This window comes from Panthera onca, chromosome F1, assembly GCF_046562875.1.
Source record: "Panthera onca isolate mPanOnc1 chromosome F1, mPanOnc1 haplotype 2, whole genome shotgun sequence".
NCBI lineage: Eukaryota > Metazoa > Chordata > Mammalia > Carnivora > Felidae > Panthera > Panthera onca.
The window spans coordinates 34,428,571-34,444,479 of NC_138355.1; the positions used below are offsets into that span (position 1 = coordinate 34,428,571).

The 15,909-nt window shown below is 44.1% G+C and overlaps 1 protein-coding gene across 1 annotated transcript; it reads left to right on the forward strand.

The window, feature by feature from the left end:
* Positions 1-8,015: 8,015 nt before the first annotated feature.
* On the forward strand, positions 8,016-15,909 carry SLC30A1 (solute carrier family 30 member 1). The gene is made up of 2 exons (XM_060643902.3): positions 8,016-9,385; positions 11,050-15,909. The coding sequence occupies exons 1-2, from the start codon at positions 8,776-8,778 to the stop codon at positions 11,949-11,951; spliced, it is 1,512 nt and encodes a 503-aa protein (XP_060499885.1). The 5' UTR covers positions 8,016-8,775; the 3' UTR covers positions 11,952-15,909.

Here is a 15,909-nt window from a genome sequence, read left to right on the forward strand (position 1 = left end):
TACTTACATCTTCAAATGACCCCTTTTCCAAATAAAGTAACATTTGTAGTTTCTAGGAATTAGGACATGGGCATATCTTCTGGTGGGGGGCAGGGGGGACACCATCCAACCCATTACAGGCTCTTTCCATGTTCCAGGCCTTGTGCTAAGCATATTATATGTATTAACTAACCTAATTCACAATAACCCAGTAAGATCAGTTATTATTTTGGTCCACATTGAGGAAATGGAAGCTTGGAGCCATTAGGTAACTTGGAGCCATTACTTAAAATAATTTGGCTTGAATCGTGGGCTTGTGTCGAGGAGGAGTGAGAGACAAGTTTGGATAAACAAGTTAAAGTCACATGCAGAATGCCTTCAATTACACCTAGATAAAATGTTGTGCCTTATTCTGTGGGTAATGGGCAGCCACTGAGGGTTTTGAGCATTGATGTGTGGGGATATTGATCAAAAAGCACTGCATTAAGTAGACTGGAGGAGGGTGGGAGAGGGAGACTTACTAGAAGTGCTCACGTAATTGCTATGAGAGATATGTAGGCCTAGACTGGAGAGCTGGCCACAGAAACAGCTCATCCTTCTTTTCATCCCAGCATGTGGAGCCAGACTCCCTTTTCCATTAGACTTAGCTTTTCCATCTTCCTAGATGCCATTCCAGGAGGCAATTGAGAGATCGGACCATTTCCATTTGCCCCATTTTAGCCCACACTGGTTTTTCCATTAAAGGATTGCTCTCAAATTTGAAGGCACCTGAGCAGCGCCTAGAAATGCAATCCCTGTGATTTTGATGGTGGTCCCTTTTAAGACAATGGCACTTTGGGGACTGAAGGATGTCTCTCTTGAGGTTAAGAGATGCTCAACCCTGACCTTATGATGGAATAAGCCCTGAAGCCAACTTAAAGCATAAATAAAGTCAATAACAAGGACTCATGGGAATGGTCATCGATGTGGCTGCCATGAAGCTAGACCTTTGCTTTCTTTCTCCAGAATCAGCAGACAGGCAGAGGGAAATATCTCTAGTCTTACTTCTCATCTGTTCTTCTTAGTGACTATTGCTGCTCCTGTACAACCTGAATATTAAACACCCCTTACTCATTTTTAGTCTTTTCATCTCCTTCTGATATGTGATCAGTAAAGCCTGATGAAAAAGGCATTTCCTATTGGATAATAAAAGGTTTGAGTACGAGAGACCCCCATTCATACTCTGAGTCCTCAGCCCAACCTGTTATTTAGACTTCAGAAGCCATTAATGCTAGTCAGAATAATGAAATGTTTCCAAAAACTGTAAGCTCATTATTTTTCTTTCTGCAAGAGTGAAAGCAAAAACTTAAATGCTTATTCACACCTGGAGTTCGATTAATTTTAAGGAATGCTTTCCTACAAGGACCAGACATTTGGTTCATTAAAAAGTTTTTGATACAGAATAGCATTCGTTACAAAATAAAATGCAAGTATGGCAGGTGAGTATAAAATTAAAAAGTAAAATGAAAACATTTTTAAGTTTGAGGAGGATATCTTAACTCCTAACTCCATGTAATATTCTTCCAGGGTAAAGAAAAATTTTTTTTCTAATGCCTTTGTCCCCAAAGTGTGGTCTGGAGGCCACCAACATTGGAGTCCTGCAAGAGCTTTTGGAAATGCGGGATCTCAGTCTCCACCACAACCCCTACTGAATCAGAACCTGCATTTTAACAAGGCACCTCAGGGAAGGGGTCAGTTTTTCACTAATGTTAGTCCTTTGGAAGATATCTGAATGGTTACAGAAACTAAAAGGAAGAATTGGGATTAACTAATTCATTCTATAGAATTATGTGTGAACAGACCCAATTTTGGAACACATCACTAGAGAATCAGACTTTGGAGTGACCTGTTAAAGAGGTACGTGTCACTCACAAGTAGGCCACCTCCCCTTGGTCCTTATAGTAATTACAAATTAATAAGAAAATCATAGAACCAGAAACTTTTAGAACTGAGATGAATGATAGAATTTTATGGTTAGTGCATGTTAGGTTCTGAGCCTCATATTGGGTTTGTTACTCATGAATTTGGGTACGAAGTTAAAAATAAACATGTTCTTGGTGAGATTAGATTAGGGCCTCACAAGCCCCGGGACCTTGAGCAAATTTCTTCATGTCTTGGAATCTCAGTCCATAATCTGTAAGATCCAGTCGGCAAACTTCATAGCCTTGTCATGCATGTTAAGTGAGGAATGTTGAAGCACTCTGAAAGCTGTGAGAACCTAGAATGTTATCATATGGCAGATTTCAAGGCCAAGTCCCAGTTTCATCCAATTAATTGCATCTTGTGTGAGATAATATCACAGCCAAAGCCTGTCTGATGTAAATACAAAGGTAAGCTTGGGTGCCTGGGTGGCTCAGTGGGTTAAGCATCGGACACTTGATTCCTGCTCAGGTCATGAGCTCACGGTTTGTGGAATTGAGTCCCACATTGGGCTCTGCACTGACAGCACGGAGCCTGCTTGGGATTCTGTGTCTTCATCTCTCTCTGCCCCTCCTCTGCTTGTGTGCACTCTCTCTTTCTCAAAATAAATAAGCATTTTTAAAAAAGAGGAAAAAGGTGAGCTAATTAATAAGAAAGTGTCATGGTGTTTCCTACATTGTCCAGCAGGAAAAGGTCCTCTGATCGTCATGTTCAAGTGTAGATGGAGAACCACTATTGTTCAATGGTCAGGTTCTGTTGACCGAATGTATGAATTACTAAGCTGGACAAAGGTAATTTATTAACATTCATTCATTCAACAAACATTTACTGAGCCAGGCTGGCTAGGGACACAATGGTGAGTAAAAGCACACATCGCCCTTGCCCACACGGAGCTCACAATCTAATGAAATACTCACGTGGATAAACGTTAACTGTGTCATTGTTCTGTGCCATAAAAGCTCAGGCCAAGGAGCCAAGAGAACTTGCCCTAGAGAGACTTGACCTGGTCATAGGGGTTAGAGAAGACCTCCCTGAGGAAATGGCCCCTAAACTGAGAGCTGATGGATGAGAAACAACTAACGTGGGGAAAAGGGGATGGAAGAGTGTCCCAGTCAGAGGGAACAGTGCATGCACAAGTCTTTTTGCAAGAGGGAGCATGGTGGTCAGAAAGGCCAGTCCTGTTAGGTGGAGTGATGGCTTGAGGCTGGGGAGGACATCCAGGGACTGTTCTCAGAACACCTGGAGGCCTCTGAAGGATTGCACTGTGGTGGAGGAGGAGGAGGAGGAGGAGGAAGAGAAGGAGGAGGAGGAGGAGGAGGAGGAGGAGGAGGAGGAGGAGGAGGAGTATTTTGCAATGACCAGACCTGGGTTTTGAAAAGATCACTCTGGCAGCAAAGAAGAGTATAACTAAGGGGCAGGAGGGCAGAGTGTGTGTGCAGAGGCAGGCAGATTTTACAGCCTAGGAGAGAGAGAGGAACTGCTCCCCTCCACAGAATATCCAACTGCCGGTCTAGTTCCCTCCTCCTGGGGCAGCCTTGCTTCTGAAAGTCTCTGTCCACCAACAGAGAGGCAGCCTGTGTGCAATGGGCTCTCCCCTCTAGACAGAGAAAGTGAACAGACCAGAGGTCCAGCCAGCAAATTAGTCCATTTTGAATCCATGCGAATCAGTCCCCTGTAGGTGAAATGATAAAAATGCAGTGTCCGAATATGCAAGTTGAAAATTCAGTCCTGGATTCTTGGCGGTGCTAAATACCAGGTAACCTGAAAGGGCCCATCTGAGAGTGTCAGCCAGGCTTCAGCATCCCCCTTAACTCATTTCCTAACTCCCGTGAAGAGGCCATCTCTTTCAACCACTCACTGAAAAGATGTAGAAAGTAAGGCCTAATCACACAGTAACTTTTAAGGACCAGTTCCTTGACCTTTCTAAAACTCATAAGGCGTGTGATCCTTTCAAGATGCCTGACTCGTCAGCATCATCTTCATAGACAAGTAATGGAGAGAGTCATAGAAAAATGTCTTTAAGTTAAAAAAAATTTTTTTTTAACTTCTGTTCTTTGTACTTTAATTTCAATCTCCAGCCCCTAGTGTAGAAAGGCTAAAGAGAATGGGTATATTCCATCTATACCTTAAAACTGACTACCTGAGCCTTCAACAATTTCTGGTATAATAAGACATTCACAAATGTCTTTAATGAGGCTTTCCATATAGGTGTCACTGCCTTTATTTCTAGATTTAATTTCCAGGCATGACTGGAGAACTTTGATCCAGTTTTCAGTCTCCCAGAAACTTTGATCCAGTTTTCTTTCCCTTGCTATTCACTCTTACCTGCCATTCTTTAGCTTATCCAAGTACAAAAAGCTCAGCGATTGTCCTGGGCTTCTCAATGTACATTCTAGTCTAGCTGTTCCTGTTTCCCCTTTGCTTCCTCATAGGGTTTCCTGCTCTGACCCTTTCTTTCATATGGTTTCCCTTATACCTCTGAGCCCTTTTGTGATGTTTCTGGGCTTTATTCTTGCATTGTTACTTGTTTATTCTTTTTTCTACTGCCTGTTCCCTCGGGGAGCCGCTAAAAATTCAAACCCTGGCCCTCGTGTTGTTGCTAGAGATTTTACCGTGTATTTGTAATAATTATTCACGTACGTTCCAAAACAAGCAAAAAACCAAACAGATCCATTTCCCCCATCATTTTTGCTTTAAGATTGAACATTAGATGTGATTTACTGTTAACTAAAGTCAAATGTAATCTGGTTTTCACATGGTTTTCTTCTTTTCCATGCTTGCAGTCATGATTTTTGATAAGCAAGATTCAGAGGTGTGTTAGTATTTAGCAGGGTGGTTGTTGGTTTTTTTTTGTTTTTTGGTTTTTGGTTTTTTTTTTTTTTTTTTTTGCAAGAATCCTTTGCAACCAAGCTACATTTTGGATTGATAATTTGCAGGTTGGAGGAGCTTGGCATTGAGAGCAGGATGAGGTCTTTAGAGGGCTTTGAGATTGCAGTTTGTGTTACACATTTGATTTTTCACTCAAATTGGCAGTCTCTTTCCAAAAGGAGCATTATTCTCTCATCTTTAAAGTATGCTGAGTTTAGTCAGTTTGGATACTAAGCAAATTATCAGGAGAGTTCTCAAGATTTAGGAAGAAAAAGCCAAACCATTTTATTCAACTAGGGGCCACAACCTCCAGGGTTGTTGGTGAGTAATTCCATGGCTTTCTTTTATTTTAACCCACTTGTGGCTGTGTTAACACTGTGCAAGGGCTATCAGCTGAAAAAGGATAAGTATCAGTCTAGCTACCAAATTACTTTGACTACACAGCGCTAGGGGGAAGAAAAGTTTAGTTGACTGAAATATTTTGCGGTCAGGTAAGTGGGATTACTCTTTGTGGAGTGCATGATTACAACTTTTTACACCCGGGAAAATGTAGCTCCCTCCCCATCCCTCCCCGCCTTTGTATGTGAGGATAAAGCACATTGTGAAATGGCTTACAAGAGAAAGAAAAGTCTGCACCAGATGGGTTCTCATGAGTGACTATCGGGTTGAACTGAACCTAAGAGCCTGTTTTTATATGGGTCTAAACATCTTCCAATTCTGTCTGCTTAGGTACTGAAGGGATGGCTGTCCTGTTTGCTGAGTGCTGCTGCCTTCTACATCTCCTTACTGGTTCCTCTTTGGGCATTAAATTCTCACATTTGGATAAATCTGTTTTTTAAATAAAGGGACACAGCAGCTCCCAAGAGGTGGCAAAATGGTATTCCAACCATTTCCACAGGATGTCTTGACCCAAAAGGGGCTCCCTAATTTCTCTATAGGAGGTGCTGGTTGGAAGGAGATTTGAAGCTGTGTTTACACAACAGGATCAGATAAATGTCCATTGTCCATACCAAAGGAGGGGAGATTATGAAGTGCCAAGACTCATCTCCCCACTCCTTACCACTGCCACCATCCAGATTTCATTGCAAATTTAGCACATTAAAAACAGCCTCAGTATTTTCCCCTTAAAATCAGCTCCCTTCCCTCCCAACTTCACCTGCTTAGCGCAGGATTTTCCCTGTCAGGTTAAAACATTTGAACTACCTTTGTTAAATTCTCCTCCTTAGTTTTCACCCTCCCAATTAATCATCAAATCCTATCAATTCTTCCTTTATAATGTCTTGGAAACTTTTCTCCATTCTTTTCTGTTACTGCAGAACAGAAATAGATGAGGGTCCAGCTCTGTAGTGTGGATGGGGAAATGAGAAACACACCACATACAAATGGGGGGAAAATAGAAATATATTTTTTAATGCAAAATAACAAGGCTCCAAACTAGCCTTATGTATAGATCCTTAGGCACTGGCTAGCTTTGCCTTTGTCTTGTTTTGTCCAAAACAGTGGGGGTTCTTCCTCCTGTTCAGGGGCTGTGGTGAGGCCTTTCAGGGGTCCGGCTTAGGTTACCTGATTCCAGCCACCCCTCTACTTTAGGATCGGGAACTCTTCACTTCCGGATGAACTAATCTCCACTCAGTGCATATGTTTGCACTCTAAATTCATGTTGGTACAAGTTATTGAGTATTTCATTGTAATTTAAACATTTTATACGTTTATATTTTACCTCCACCGGACGAAGCGCATTCTTCCTTATTCTCAACCGCCCCTCCCCTTCCCCATAGCAACCAACACAGGGTTTTGGCTATTTGTAGTCCATAAATAAAATGTTTGTTCAGTCATAGAGCCTTAGAATTTTAGAGTCAGAAAGAATCTGAAGAGATCCTCTTGCCCAATCCTTTATGTTTGAAGAAACAGGTCTAGAGAGATTAGTGGACTCTTGTAAAGTCACACAGCTGGCTAGTGACAAAGCCAGCACCAGAACCCAGGTAGCCCCTGCTTGAGGTCTGTAGCCTAAACTGTCCTTAGATAATCAGTGACAGAAATATCTGCCTTTACACAAGGTCTCCTAGGGATGGTGGTGATAGGTGTAAATATTTACTGATATATTTACAAAGACTCAGTTCTCGCCGCTTGCGAGACTGCTCCTAAGGTCTAACTCCTCAGCTCGGTGTTGAGCAGTCCCAAGTTCATGCAGCACTCCTTTACGGATGCGGCCTCATCCCGGTTCTTTGACAGGACCCGCACCCCACCCCACCCCAACCCGGGAGTCCCGTACCCACGGGCTCCCCCTCTCGGCCCCTCCCTGGATGCAGTCTGTCACACAACGGGCGCGGTCTCTGGTCTCTTCTCCTGGATGCAGGCCGGTGGAAGCCCAGAGGGAGGGTCTCAGGCCACCCGCCAGGCGGGGTCTTGGCTTTGCGGAGACAAAATTACAGGGCAAGCCATTTAGAGAAAGGGACAAAGGTGTATCAAGCATAGAAGTGAGAAGGGAGCTACTCTCCGGACAAAGCAGCCGTCTCTCCTCCCAGGTGAGGAAGAGGACCCCCCCCCCCCCCTCCGACTCTAAAGAAAGGTTTTATAAGTTTTTCAAAATCAGCTAACGTACGGGAGGGGCTTATTCCTAAACTTCAAGTTTATCATTTACACCGAGCGGTTAGTTTCTCTGTTGTCTTAGGGTTGTGGAATTACCCACAGGGAGCAATTTTAAGAATGTCCAGCCTCTATGACTTTTACTGCCAGAGGGAGTCCGGTCTTGTGGTCTTCCATGAGTGGGATCTTGTGACTTTTTATGACCTGCTGACTTTTAGGTTAAGGGTCAGCCTAAATACCAAAATGGCTTTACTTAGGTCAACTTGTCTCCCCAGCCTCCCTTCCCTCCTGCCTCACCACGTGGACTCAGCTCGGAGGATCAAAGTCTGTTTGCTGCCCGGCCCCAGTAGGCGTGAGGGGTGCTGCGAGGACCCGCAGGGCCGAAGGAGCTGCCCCGCGGTGCTAGGGGACCCCGCCTGCCCTGCCCCTCCCCCTCTCCCCCACCCCCAGCTGCACGCGGCCCGCGCCCCCAACCCTCCCCCACGACGCCCGCCGCTGCACCCGGCCGCGGCCCCCGGCCCACGCCCGGCTCCCGGAGGGAAAGGCCCCGCCCCCATCTGTTGGAGCCTCGACACCGCCCCTTCCCGCCCCTCCGGGCCTCCATCCAATAGCGAGCGCAGATGGGCGGGGTGCGGAGGCTGTCGTGAGGGGGCCCTGGCCAATGGGGAAGCGTGCCGGGCCTGGTGGGCGGGGCGTCGAGGCCTTGTCACGCTCGGGTCCGTGTGAAAACGGGGGTTCCGAGTGCAAAGCAAAGTTTTTTTGTAAACCGTCTGCAAAGGAGGGGGGGCGAAGAAGGCGCCGGAGACCGGGCCGAGTGCAGCTGCCGTGGCCGCCGCCTTTTTAGCTCTTCAGGCGTCGGCTCCCGGGTCCGAGCCACAGCGGAGGAGACCAGCAAGGGAAAGACCTGCGCGGAGAGCCTGCAGATGCTCGGAGCCTTCGTAGCGCGGAGCTGCCCGTCGCCCGCCCCCGCCGCCCGCCTGCTCCTGCTCCTGCTCCGGCTCTTCGTCCCCGGGCTCCGGGAGCCCCAGCTCCCCGCCGCCGCCGCCGCCTCGGCCTCCGCCGCCCCTCTGTGGGTGTGGGGACTGCTGGGGCTGAGCCGGGCCTCCGCGCCGGCTCCGAGGACGGACGCCTGAGGAGCTGCGCGCCGCCGGCCCGCCGGGGACGGCCGCAGGCGCGGGGGCTCGGCGGCTTGACCCCCGGGCTCGCCCCCGTCCGGCCGCGGAGGCCCGTCAGCGGTTTCCCCAGCGGCCCGGTCGGGCGGCGAGAGACCCGCGCGGCCCTCCCGCCTCGGTCGCCCGGTCGCCGGTCGCCGGCCGCCGGCGACTCGCCGCCACCGCCAGTGTAGCCGCCGGGCCGCGCTCGGCGGGCCCCTGAGCCGCAGCCATGGGGTGCTGGGGTCGGAACCGGGGCCGGCTGCTGTGCATGCTGATGCTGACCTTCATGTTCATGGTGCTGGAGGTGGTGGTGAGCCGGGTGACCTCGTCCCTGGCGATGCTCTCCGACTCCTTCCACATGCTGTCGGACGTGCTGGCGCTGGTGGTGGCGCTGGTGGCTGAGCGCTTCGCCCGGCGGACCCACGCCACCCAGAAGAACACGTTCGGTTGGATCCGGGCCGAAGTGATGGGGGCTCTCGTGAACGCCATCTTCCTGACCGGCCTCTGCTTCGCCATCCTGCTGGAGGCCATCGAGCGCTTCATCGAGCCGCACGAGATGCAGCAGCCGCTGGTGGTCCTCGGGGTCGGCGTGGCCGGGCTGCTGGTCAACGTGATGGGGCTCTGCCTCTTCCACCATCACAGCGGCTTCGGCAACGATTCCGGCCACGGCCACTCGCACGGGGGTCACGGCCACCCCAAGGGGGCCCGCGGCAAGAGCAACCGCACCGGGAGCAGCGACAACAGCGTGACCCCAGGCGAGCAGAGGCCCGAACAGGAGGAGACCAACACCCTAGTGTCCAATAGCAGCAGCTCCAACGGGCTGAAACTGGACCGGCCAGGTGAGAGGAGAGAGTGGCCGCCGCAGGTGGTTGGGTCAGGGGAAACCGGGACCCTAGGCTGGCCCCGGGGCGGGATGGCCCGCACGCCCCCTGGTGCCCGAGCCGGCCGGCGCCGCGCCGCCTCCTCCCCTCGCCCTCCGGGTCCCACACCCGCGGGGCACACGAGGAAATAGGACCCCTCTCAGCCGGGTGCTGGGAGCCGGGGTGGGGGCGGGGGCGCGGCTGGGGTGTCGGTGGGGACTGTGGTTTGGGGAGTGGGAAAAGGGTCAGGAGGTGACCGTCAGCCCGCCGCAGTCCACAGCCGCACTTGGCCGCCCTTACAAGAGACTGCCTGCTTTTGGTTTTCACAGGATCAAAAGCGCTTCCTGATTAAATTTCTTGGCCCTCTTGGGAAACGGAGAGAACCCCCAGTTAGTTCATCCTTGGTCGGTGGCTACTTGAAACCTTGCCCTGCCCGAGCAGTTCTTAGGCCCTTTAAGCGAGTTTCTCAGTACGATATTCAGAGCCAGCTAGCCTTGGACTTTGCCGAGCTCCAAACCCTGGTTGGAGGTTTCTTTTATGAACAGCAGTGTGTGTTTCAGTTAGTTGTCTAAAATCGAAGCCTAATCCTGACAATCCTAGGTTTAGGACCTGTCTGGTCGTGTTTGACATTTCACTGAGGACTTTTCAAAATCATCCTAAAATAAAAGTGATGGCCACTTATTAATCTTATTTTTTACTGTATGCTTTTCATTCTAAACATTATTGCTCCTGAAGGTAATTTGGAAAATGTTGAAAGGCGATGGAAAAAGGAAATCAACCCAAGTCCAACTACCCAGGCTCAAAGACATTGACAATTTGGTGTATTTCCTTCCGATTTTTTTTTTTTTCATTTACATTTATTTGCTTGGTAGTATGATGCTACACAGACAATTGTTGCTGTTTTCAAGATGCAGGGTGTCGTGTTAATGACATTCAACTAGTACATTTGAAAAGGTTTAATAAACGATTGAATTTCCCCTCACCCATGCTCTTCCAGGTGTTATTGCAAAGAAAATTAAGCTGCTCTGGTGTGCATACAGTAATTCCTTTCAAAGATGGATACATTTGGTTTAAGAGCTAGTAGGGTTAGATAGTGGTCATTTATTGCGGCTTTTCCTGAAGTTTATGATTGTTGATGGGTTTGTGTTGTTGATTTTTTAGTTTCTGAACCCTCTCCACCAAGATACTCTATGGTTTACATTCATGATAAAAGTTTAAAAGTTAGCCACTACACCTCAGTGACAAAGAGTGACTAGAGCTGTGTGTCAGATCAGGCACCGTGGCATTTAATTTATGGGGGATCGCATTAAATTTTATATTTTCTGTTTATTTGTATATGCCAAAAAGTATAGTGGAATGTTCCCACCCCCACAGAAAAGATGAAATTTTGGGGGGAGGCGGGCAGATAGGAGAGTGGTTAGGAGGATGGGGAAATGTAGTGTCTTCTTAATAACTTGATTTAGCCCTGGCCATTTTGCCCTGGCTCATTCCCAGTATGTCAGTTTATATTAAACTGCCCTAGGCACATTTTTAAATCATATTTTATGAAAAATGTTCACCTCCTTGACTAAGATGGAGTTAGATGAGGATGTGTGTGTAAACACTTTAAATGTATTTGATACAGCAGTTTTCTTTCTTTGTAGATCCAGAAAAGTCCAGAAATGATGCAGTGGAAGTACAAGTGAATGGGAATCTTATCAGAGAACCTGACCATATGGAATTGGAAGATGATAATAAGGCTGGACAACTTAACATGCGTGGAGTTTTCCTGCATGTCTTTGGAGATGCTTTGGGTTCAGTGATTGTAGTAGTAAATGCCTTGGTCTTTTACTTTTCTTGGAAGGGTTGTCCTAAAGGGGAGTTTTGTGTGAATCCATGTATCCCTGACCCCTGCAAAACATTTGTAGAAATAATTAATAGTACTCATGCAACAGTTTATGAAGCTGGTCCTTGCTGGGTGCTATATTTAGATCCAACTCTTTGCATTGTAATGGTTTGTATACTTCTTTACACAACTTATCCGTTACTTAAGGAATCTGCTCTTATTCTTCTACAAACTGTTCCTAAACAAATTGATATCAAAAATTTGATAAAAGAACTTCGAGGTGTTGAAGGAGTTGAGGAAGTTCATGAATTACATGTTTGGCAACTGGCTGGAAGCAGAATCATTGCCACTGCTCACATAAAATGTGAAGACCCGGCATCATACATGCAGGTGGCCAAAATCATTAAGGACGTTTTTCATAATCACGGAATTCACGCTACTACCATCCAGCCTGAATTTGCTAGTGTAGGCTCTAAATCAAGTGTGGTCCCATGTGAACTTGCCTGCAGAACTCAGTGTGCTTTGAAGCAATGTTGTGGGACCCGGCCACAAGCCCCTTCTGGAAAGGATGCAGAAAAGGCCCCGACAGTTAGCATTTCCTGTTTAGAACTTAGCGACAATCTAGAGAAGAAGCCCAAGAGGACTAAAGCTGAAAGCATCCCTGCTGTTGTGATAGAGATTAAAAAAATGCCAAACAAACAACCTGAATCATCTTTGTGAGTCTTGAGAAAGATGTGGTATTTGACTTTTGCTTTAAACTGCAAGAGGAAAAAGACTCCATTGAAATTCTAAGTTTGCCAAGTAGTGTAATTGAAGTCCTTGTCTGGTCACACAGTTTAATTCTATTTTTGTAAGAACATAATGGGACTGCTTAACATAGTTCTATATTACAACTTTGTGATTATTAGTGCAGAGTACAGCTATGCTGTAACAATTTTGGAAAGCCAGTTTTAACACTATGTTACATTTTTGTTTAAAGTAAGTATAAACCTTATATAACATAATGACATTTGATTTCCAGTTTTTCCATGGTAAAAAATTAATTAGGGGGATAAATAAATTAAAATTGTTACTGGAATTTCTCTGCTTTTCTTTTCCCCCAGTATTATACTTTATTTATTAGAATTAGAATCACTAAACTTTGAAAATCATCAACAGGTTCGTTTCCTTTGATGTTTCGGGTAATATTTATTTGCCCTCTGAGATCATTACGTAGCATAATGGCAGCATGTTTTTAAGAATGACTCATGGATATTATTAGGAAAGGTTCCCCTTTTTCTTCACATGGGGTATTTACGATACTAAAGATCAGTTACTGTCCTGGATTCTGTCTTGCTGAGTATTATTCTAATAAACAATTGAAATAATTAACAAGTTGAACTATAGTTTACATATGATAGGGCATATGAGAGTAAGAGCAGGGAAGAAGGTTCACCAAATTAAATATATAGATTGTGGTAAGTTAATAGACTGCATTTCTAAATTATTCGGAGAATCTTAACTCCTATCTTCTTTTACCAAAGTTAGTCTAAAATGTGGACATGTTCACCAGCATCACTTTCTTTGAAAGATTGCCATTAGAACATTGAGCTGAAAGTTGGCTTACGAAATATATACAGTAAGTATTTTTAAGGCCGTTAAAGCTAACCTAATAATTACCTGTTAAATGGCAAGCTTATTCATGTAATCTTTTCAGTTGTAGATATTTACAAAAAACTTAACGTTAGTCGTTTCACGGTGACCAATCATGAATGGATCCAAACAGCTTTTTTCGAGCACAACCAGCAGTTCTTGTGCTTTGCCCAGAGCCACTGACTTAGGGGGGAGAGAAAAGAAATCTAAGGGTTAATGCAATTTGGATACTAAAGTCGTAGAAAGCAAAGTTAACGAAGGCAAAATTAATCATTAAGATTCTGTAGGTCATCCAATCTTGACCTATCTCGGATCTTCTAATAGTGGTCTATTTTGTAAGATTGCCACAGTATCTACACAGGATGTTCCTGGCTATGACATTGTTGCTGTGGGTTTCAAATCCATACACAAATATTATTTAAGGCTAGTTAAGTTATATTTTTCTTGACAGAGAGGGGCTATGCTTTGTGAAGAAACTAGAGTTTTGTCCTCAAAAGGATGAATAGGAGTGTCGGTTATCATGTATAGCTCTATTTTTCTAGAAATAAGGTATCCTGACTACTTCAGTAACTTTTATAGCTGACTACTTTTGGGGTGGCTGTCTTTTGGAATTTGAAATAATTCATTGTTGAATGGGTCTTAAGATGAAGGCATCGGCATTGGGCAGTTAACTTTTTAAAGGGATCTTTTGTGGTAGATGGTGTGTTTTTTTCTAGTATAAGCCTATTGCTGGCAATGGGCCTATTTAAGAACAGCCGATTTTTCCAATGAGAATGAGGTAATTTTAGGAACACCGTTTGTAAGTTCACATTTGCTATAATGGGCCAAAACCATAACCTGCCAATTTGCAATACATCTTGATCTTTTAATACTCTTATCTGATAATTGTGTAATTCAATTCCTAAACTGGAAGTTACTTTGAATTTTGCAAAACAGTTTTTTAAACATGAAATTTGGGAATCTCCTTATTTGGGTAAACGAGAAAGAAAGCTTGAAACTGTACTGTTGTCATGTACATTCCTGACTTAACACTTAAAACTACAAAACGTTTCATTAAGATCTTAAAACACTCTATGTTACAGAAACATTTTGGTAACAATGCATACAATAGGATAATTGGTAAAATACATTCAGTGGGGTTTTCTTTACAAATGCTCTATTGGGTCTTTCTTAAAGGTTGTACAACGTATAAGACATCAGCTAACTGAGTTTTTGTTTCTGTTTTTGTTTTAATGGTGTACAGGCATGGAACAAGGGCTTTTTTTTTTTTTTTTCCCCCAAAAGTGCTTTGGAGGTAAAAGCCTTTAGATTTCAGTTATTTCACTTTGCATAATTTTTAAGTAGCTTATATGTAACAAAGTGGTACCACAGAATTCTTTTTTCAGAGGACTTTGTCATAATAGCAAAATCAGTGGGCACTGACTCACCTTTTGAGTTTTAGCAGAGAATTATTTATTTCTTTACAATGCACTTTCTAACCCATTTTTAGCATTATCTTTTAAAAAATGCTTTTATATTTAAATATTGTGGAATTTAAGTGTCTTTTCCAAAATAGCTTATTCCTCCCTGAAAGAAAATGAGGGGAATACCCTGAATTATTAGGAGACTTAAACCCAATATTTAAATATGCTTTTTATAGCAATGCATCAATTTTAGGAGGTGCATCTCTCCTGCTGGCTCTTTTATATTTGAGCAAGATCAGTGTGTTTAGAATATGTGTTTAGAAACTTGTCTGTTGTCTCGGTTTCGTGAAAAGGAGGTGCTGCATGTGCCTGAATTAAAACCAACGCAAATTTTTCCAAGCCAAATGCCGCCTTAGTGATGAGAGTGATTTCATTCTCCACTGTCACCTTATAGCTTCTATGATTGTTTAAAGGTTTTTTTTGAAGGGCATCTGCATGGTAAAAATATGGACCAGGACCTTTTAAAAAAGTCAAAAAAGGACAAAAGCTTTGGTGTATGAATTTTAGCGTTTTAGAAAACAATGTCTGGATAACTAAGGTATGTAATTTGAATAGGAAAAATTTCCATCAAGAGCACCTTGAAAAATCTCAATAGGTAGAAGACTATGGTTATAACATGTTTGTATCTTGTTTAACATGCCCAGTTAATTTTGAATTTTTGAAAGTTTGGGGGGAAATGGCCTATGGAACCTAGTGTGAAGTATTTAGTAGGCTAACCGGTATTGAGTTGAAGATTTTCACTGTTTATAAGCAGATACCGTTTGAATGATATAAATGTCATTTACCTGCTGTCTTAAGATGTTCACACATACACAAATATGGAGAATAATTCTACAATATGGAAATATTTATTTTAATAGAGTTTCAGTTAAGTCCTAAAACAGTGTTAAAACTCTTGGGAAGGTGGAGGTTTTTTTGTTGTTTTTTTCAGTGGAAAACTGTCAAATACAGTGGCCACCTGAAATGGGAATTGTAATAGCACTATTTTCATGTAGCGCTACCAATATTATGTGGCAATGCTATTCTGTCGTACTAACAAGCTCTGGAATATTTAGCGGTCCTTTTCACCGGCACAGGAGCCTTTTGTATGTCATTCACTTTAAACTTTTAAACCAAAAATTTTGTGGTCCAGTGTCTTTGGCAAAAAGATGCTGAAGGGAATGTAACATACAATTGTTATGTGGCTATATATAAAAAGACACAAATTGCCCTGTTATGGTTCTGCCTTGAAACAGCACAATGAAGCGTATCGATGTATTCTGTGATTCTTTATGAAACTTCCATGTTGTGTCGTTTTGTGTCAACCATAGCCTGTCCTTTGGGCCAGATGTGGCACAGTTAAATGCAAGTATCATCTCATTAAATGCAGATGCAGATCAAATGTCCTTTAGTGCTGCAACATTTTACCTGACTTTTTGTATGTTTTATGACTGTGCGTTGTTTTCCAAAGCTGTTCCTACCTCACCATGAGGCTTTATGGATTGTTATGTATTATAAATGTTCTTTATGAGACAGACTACTGTGTTTCTTCTCATTTATTAAATGTCAAGTAGAAAAATAAACTAATTTTAATACCTACTTCA

Excerpts from the sequence above, each read along its gene's own strand:
- SLC30A1 (XM_060643902.3), top strand. The coding sequence starts at position 8,776 with ATGGGGTGCTGGGGTCGGAACCGGGGCCGGCTGCTGTGCATGCTGATG. Across the intron at positions 9,386-11,049 it reads GCTGAAACTGGACCGGCCAG|ATCCAGAAAAGTCCAGAAAT; the intron begins GTGAGAGGAGAG and ends CTTTCTTTGTAG.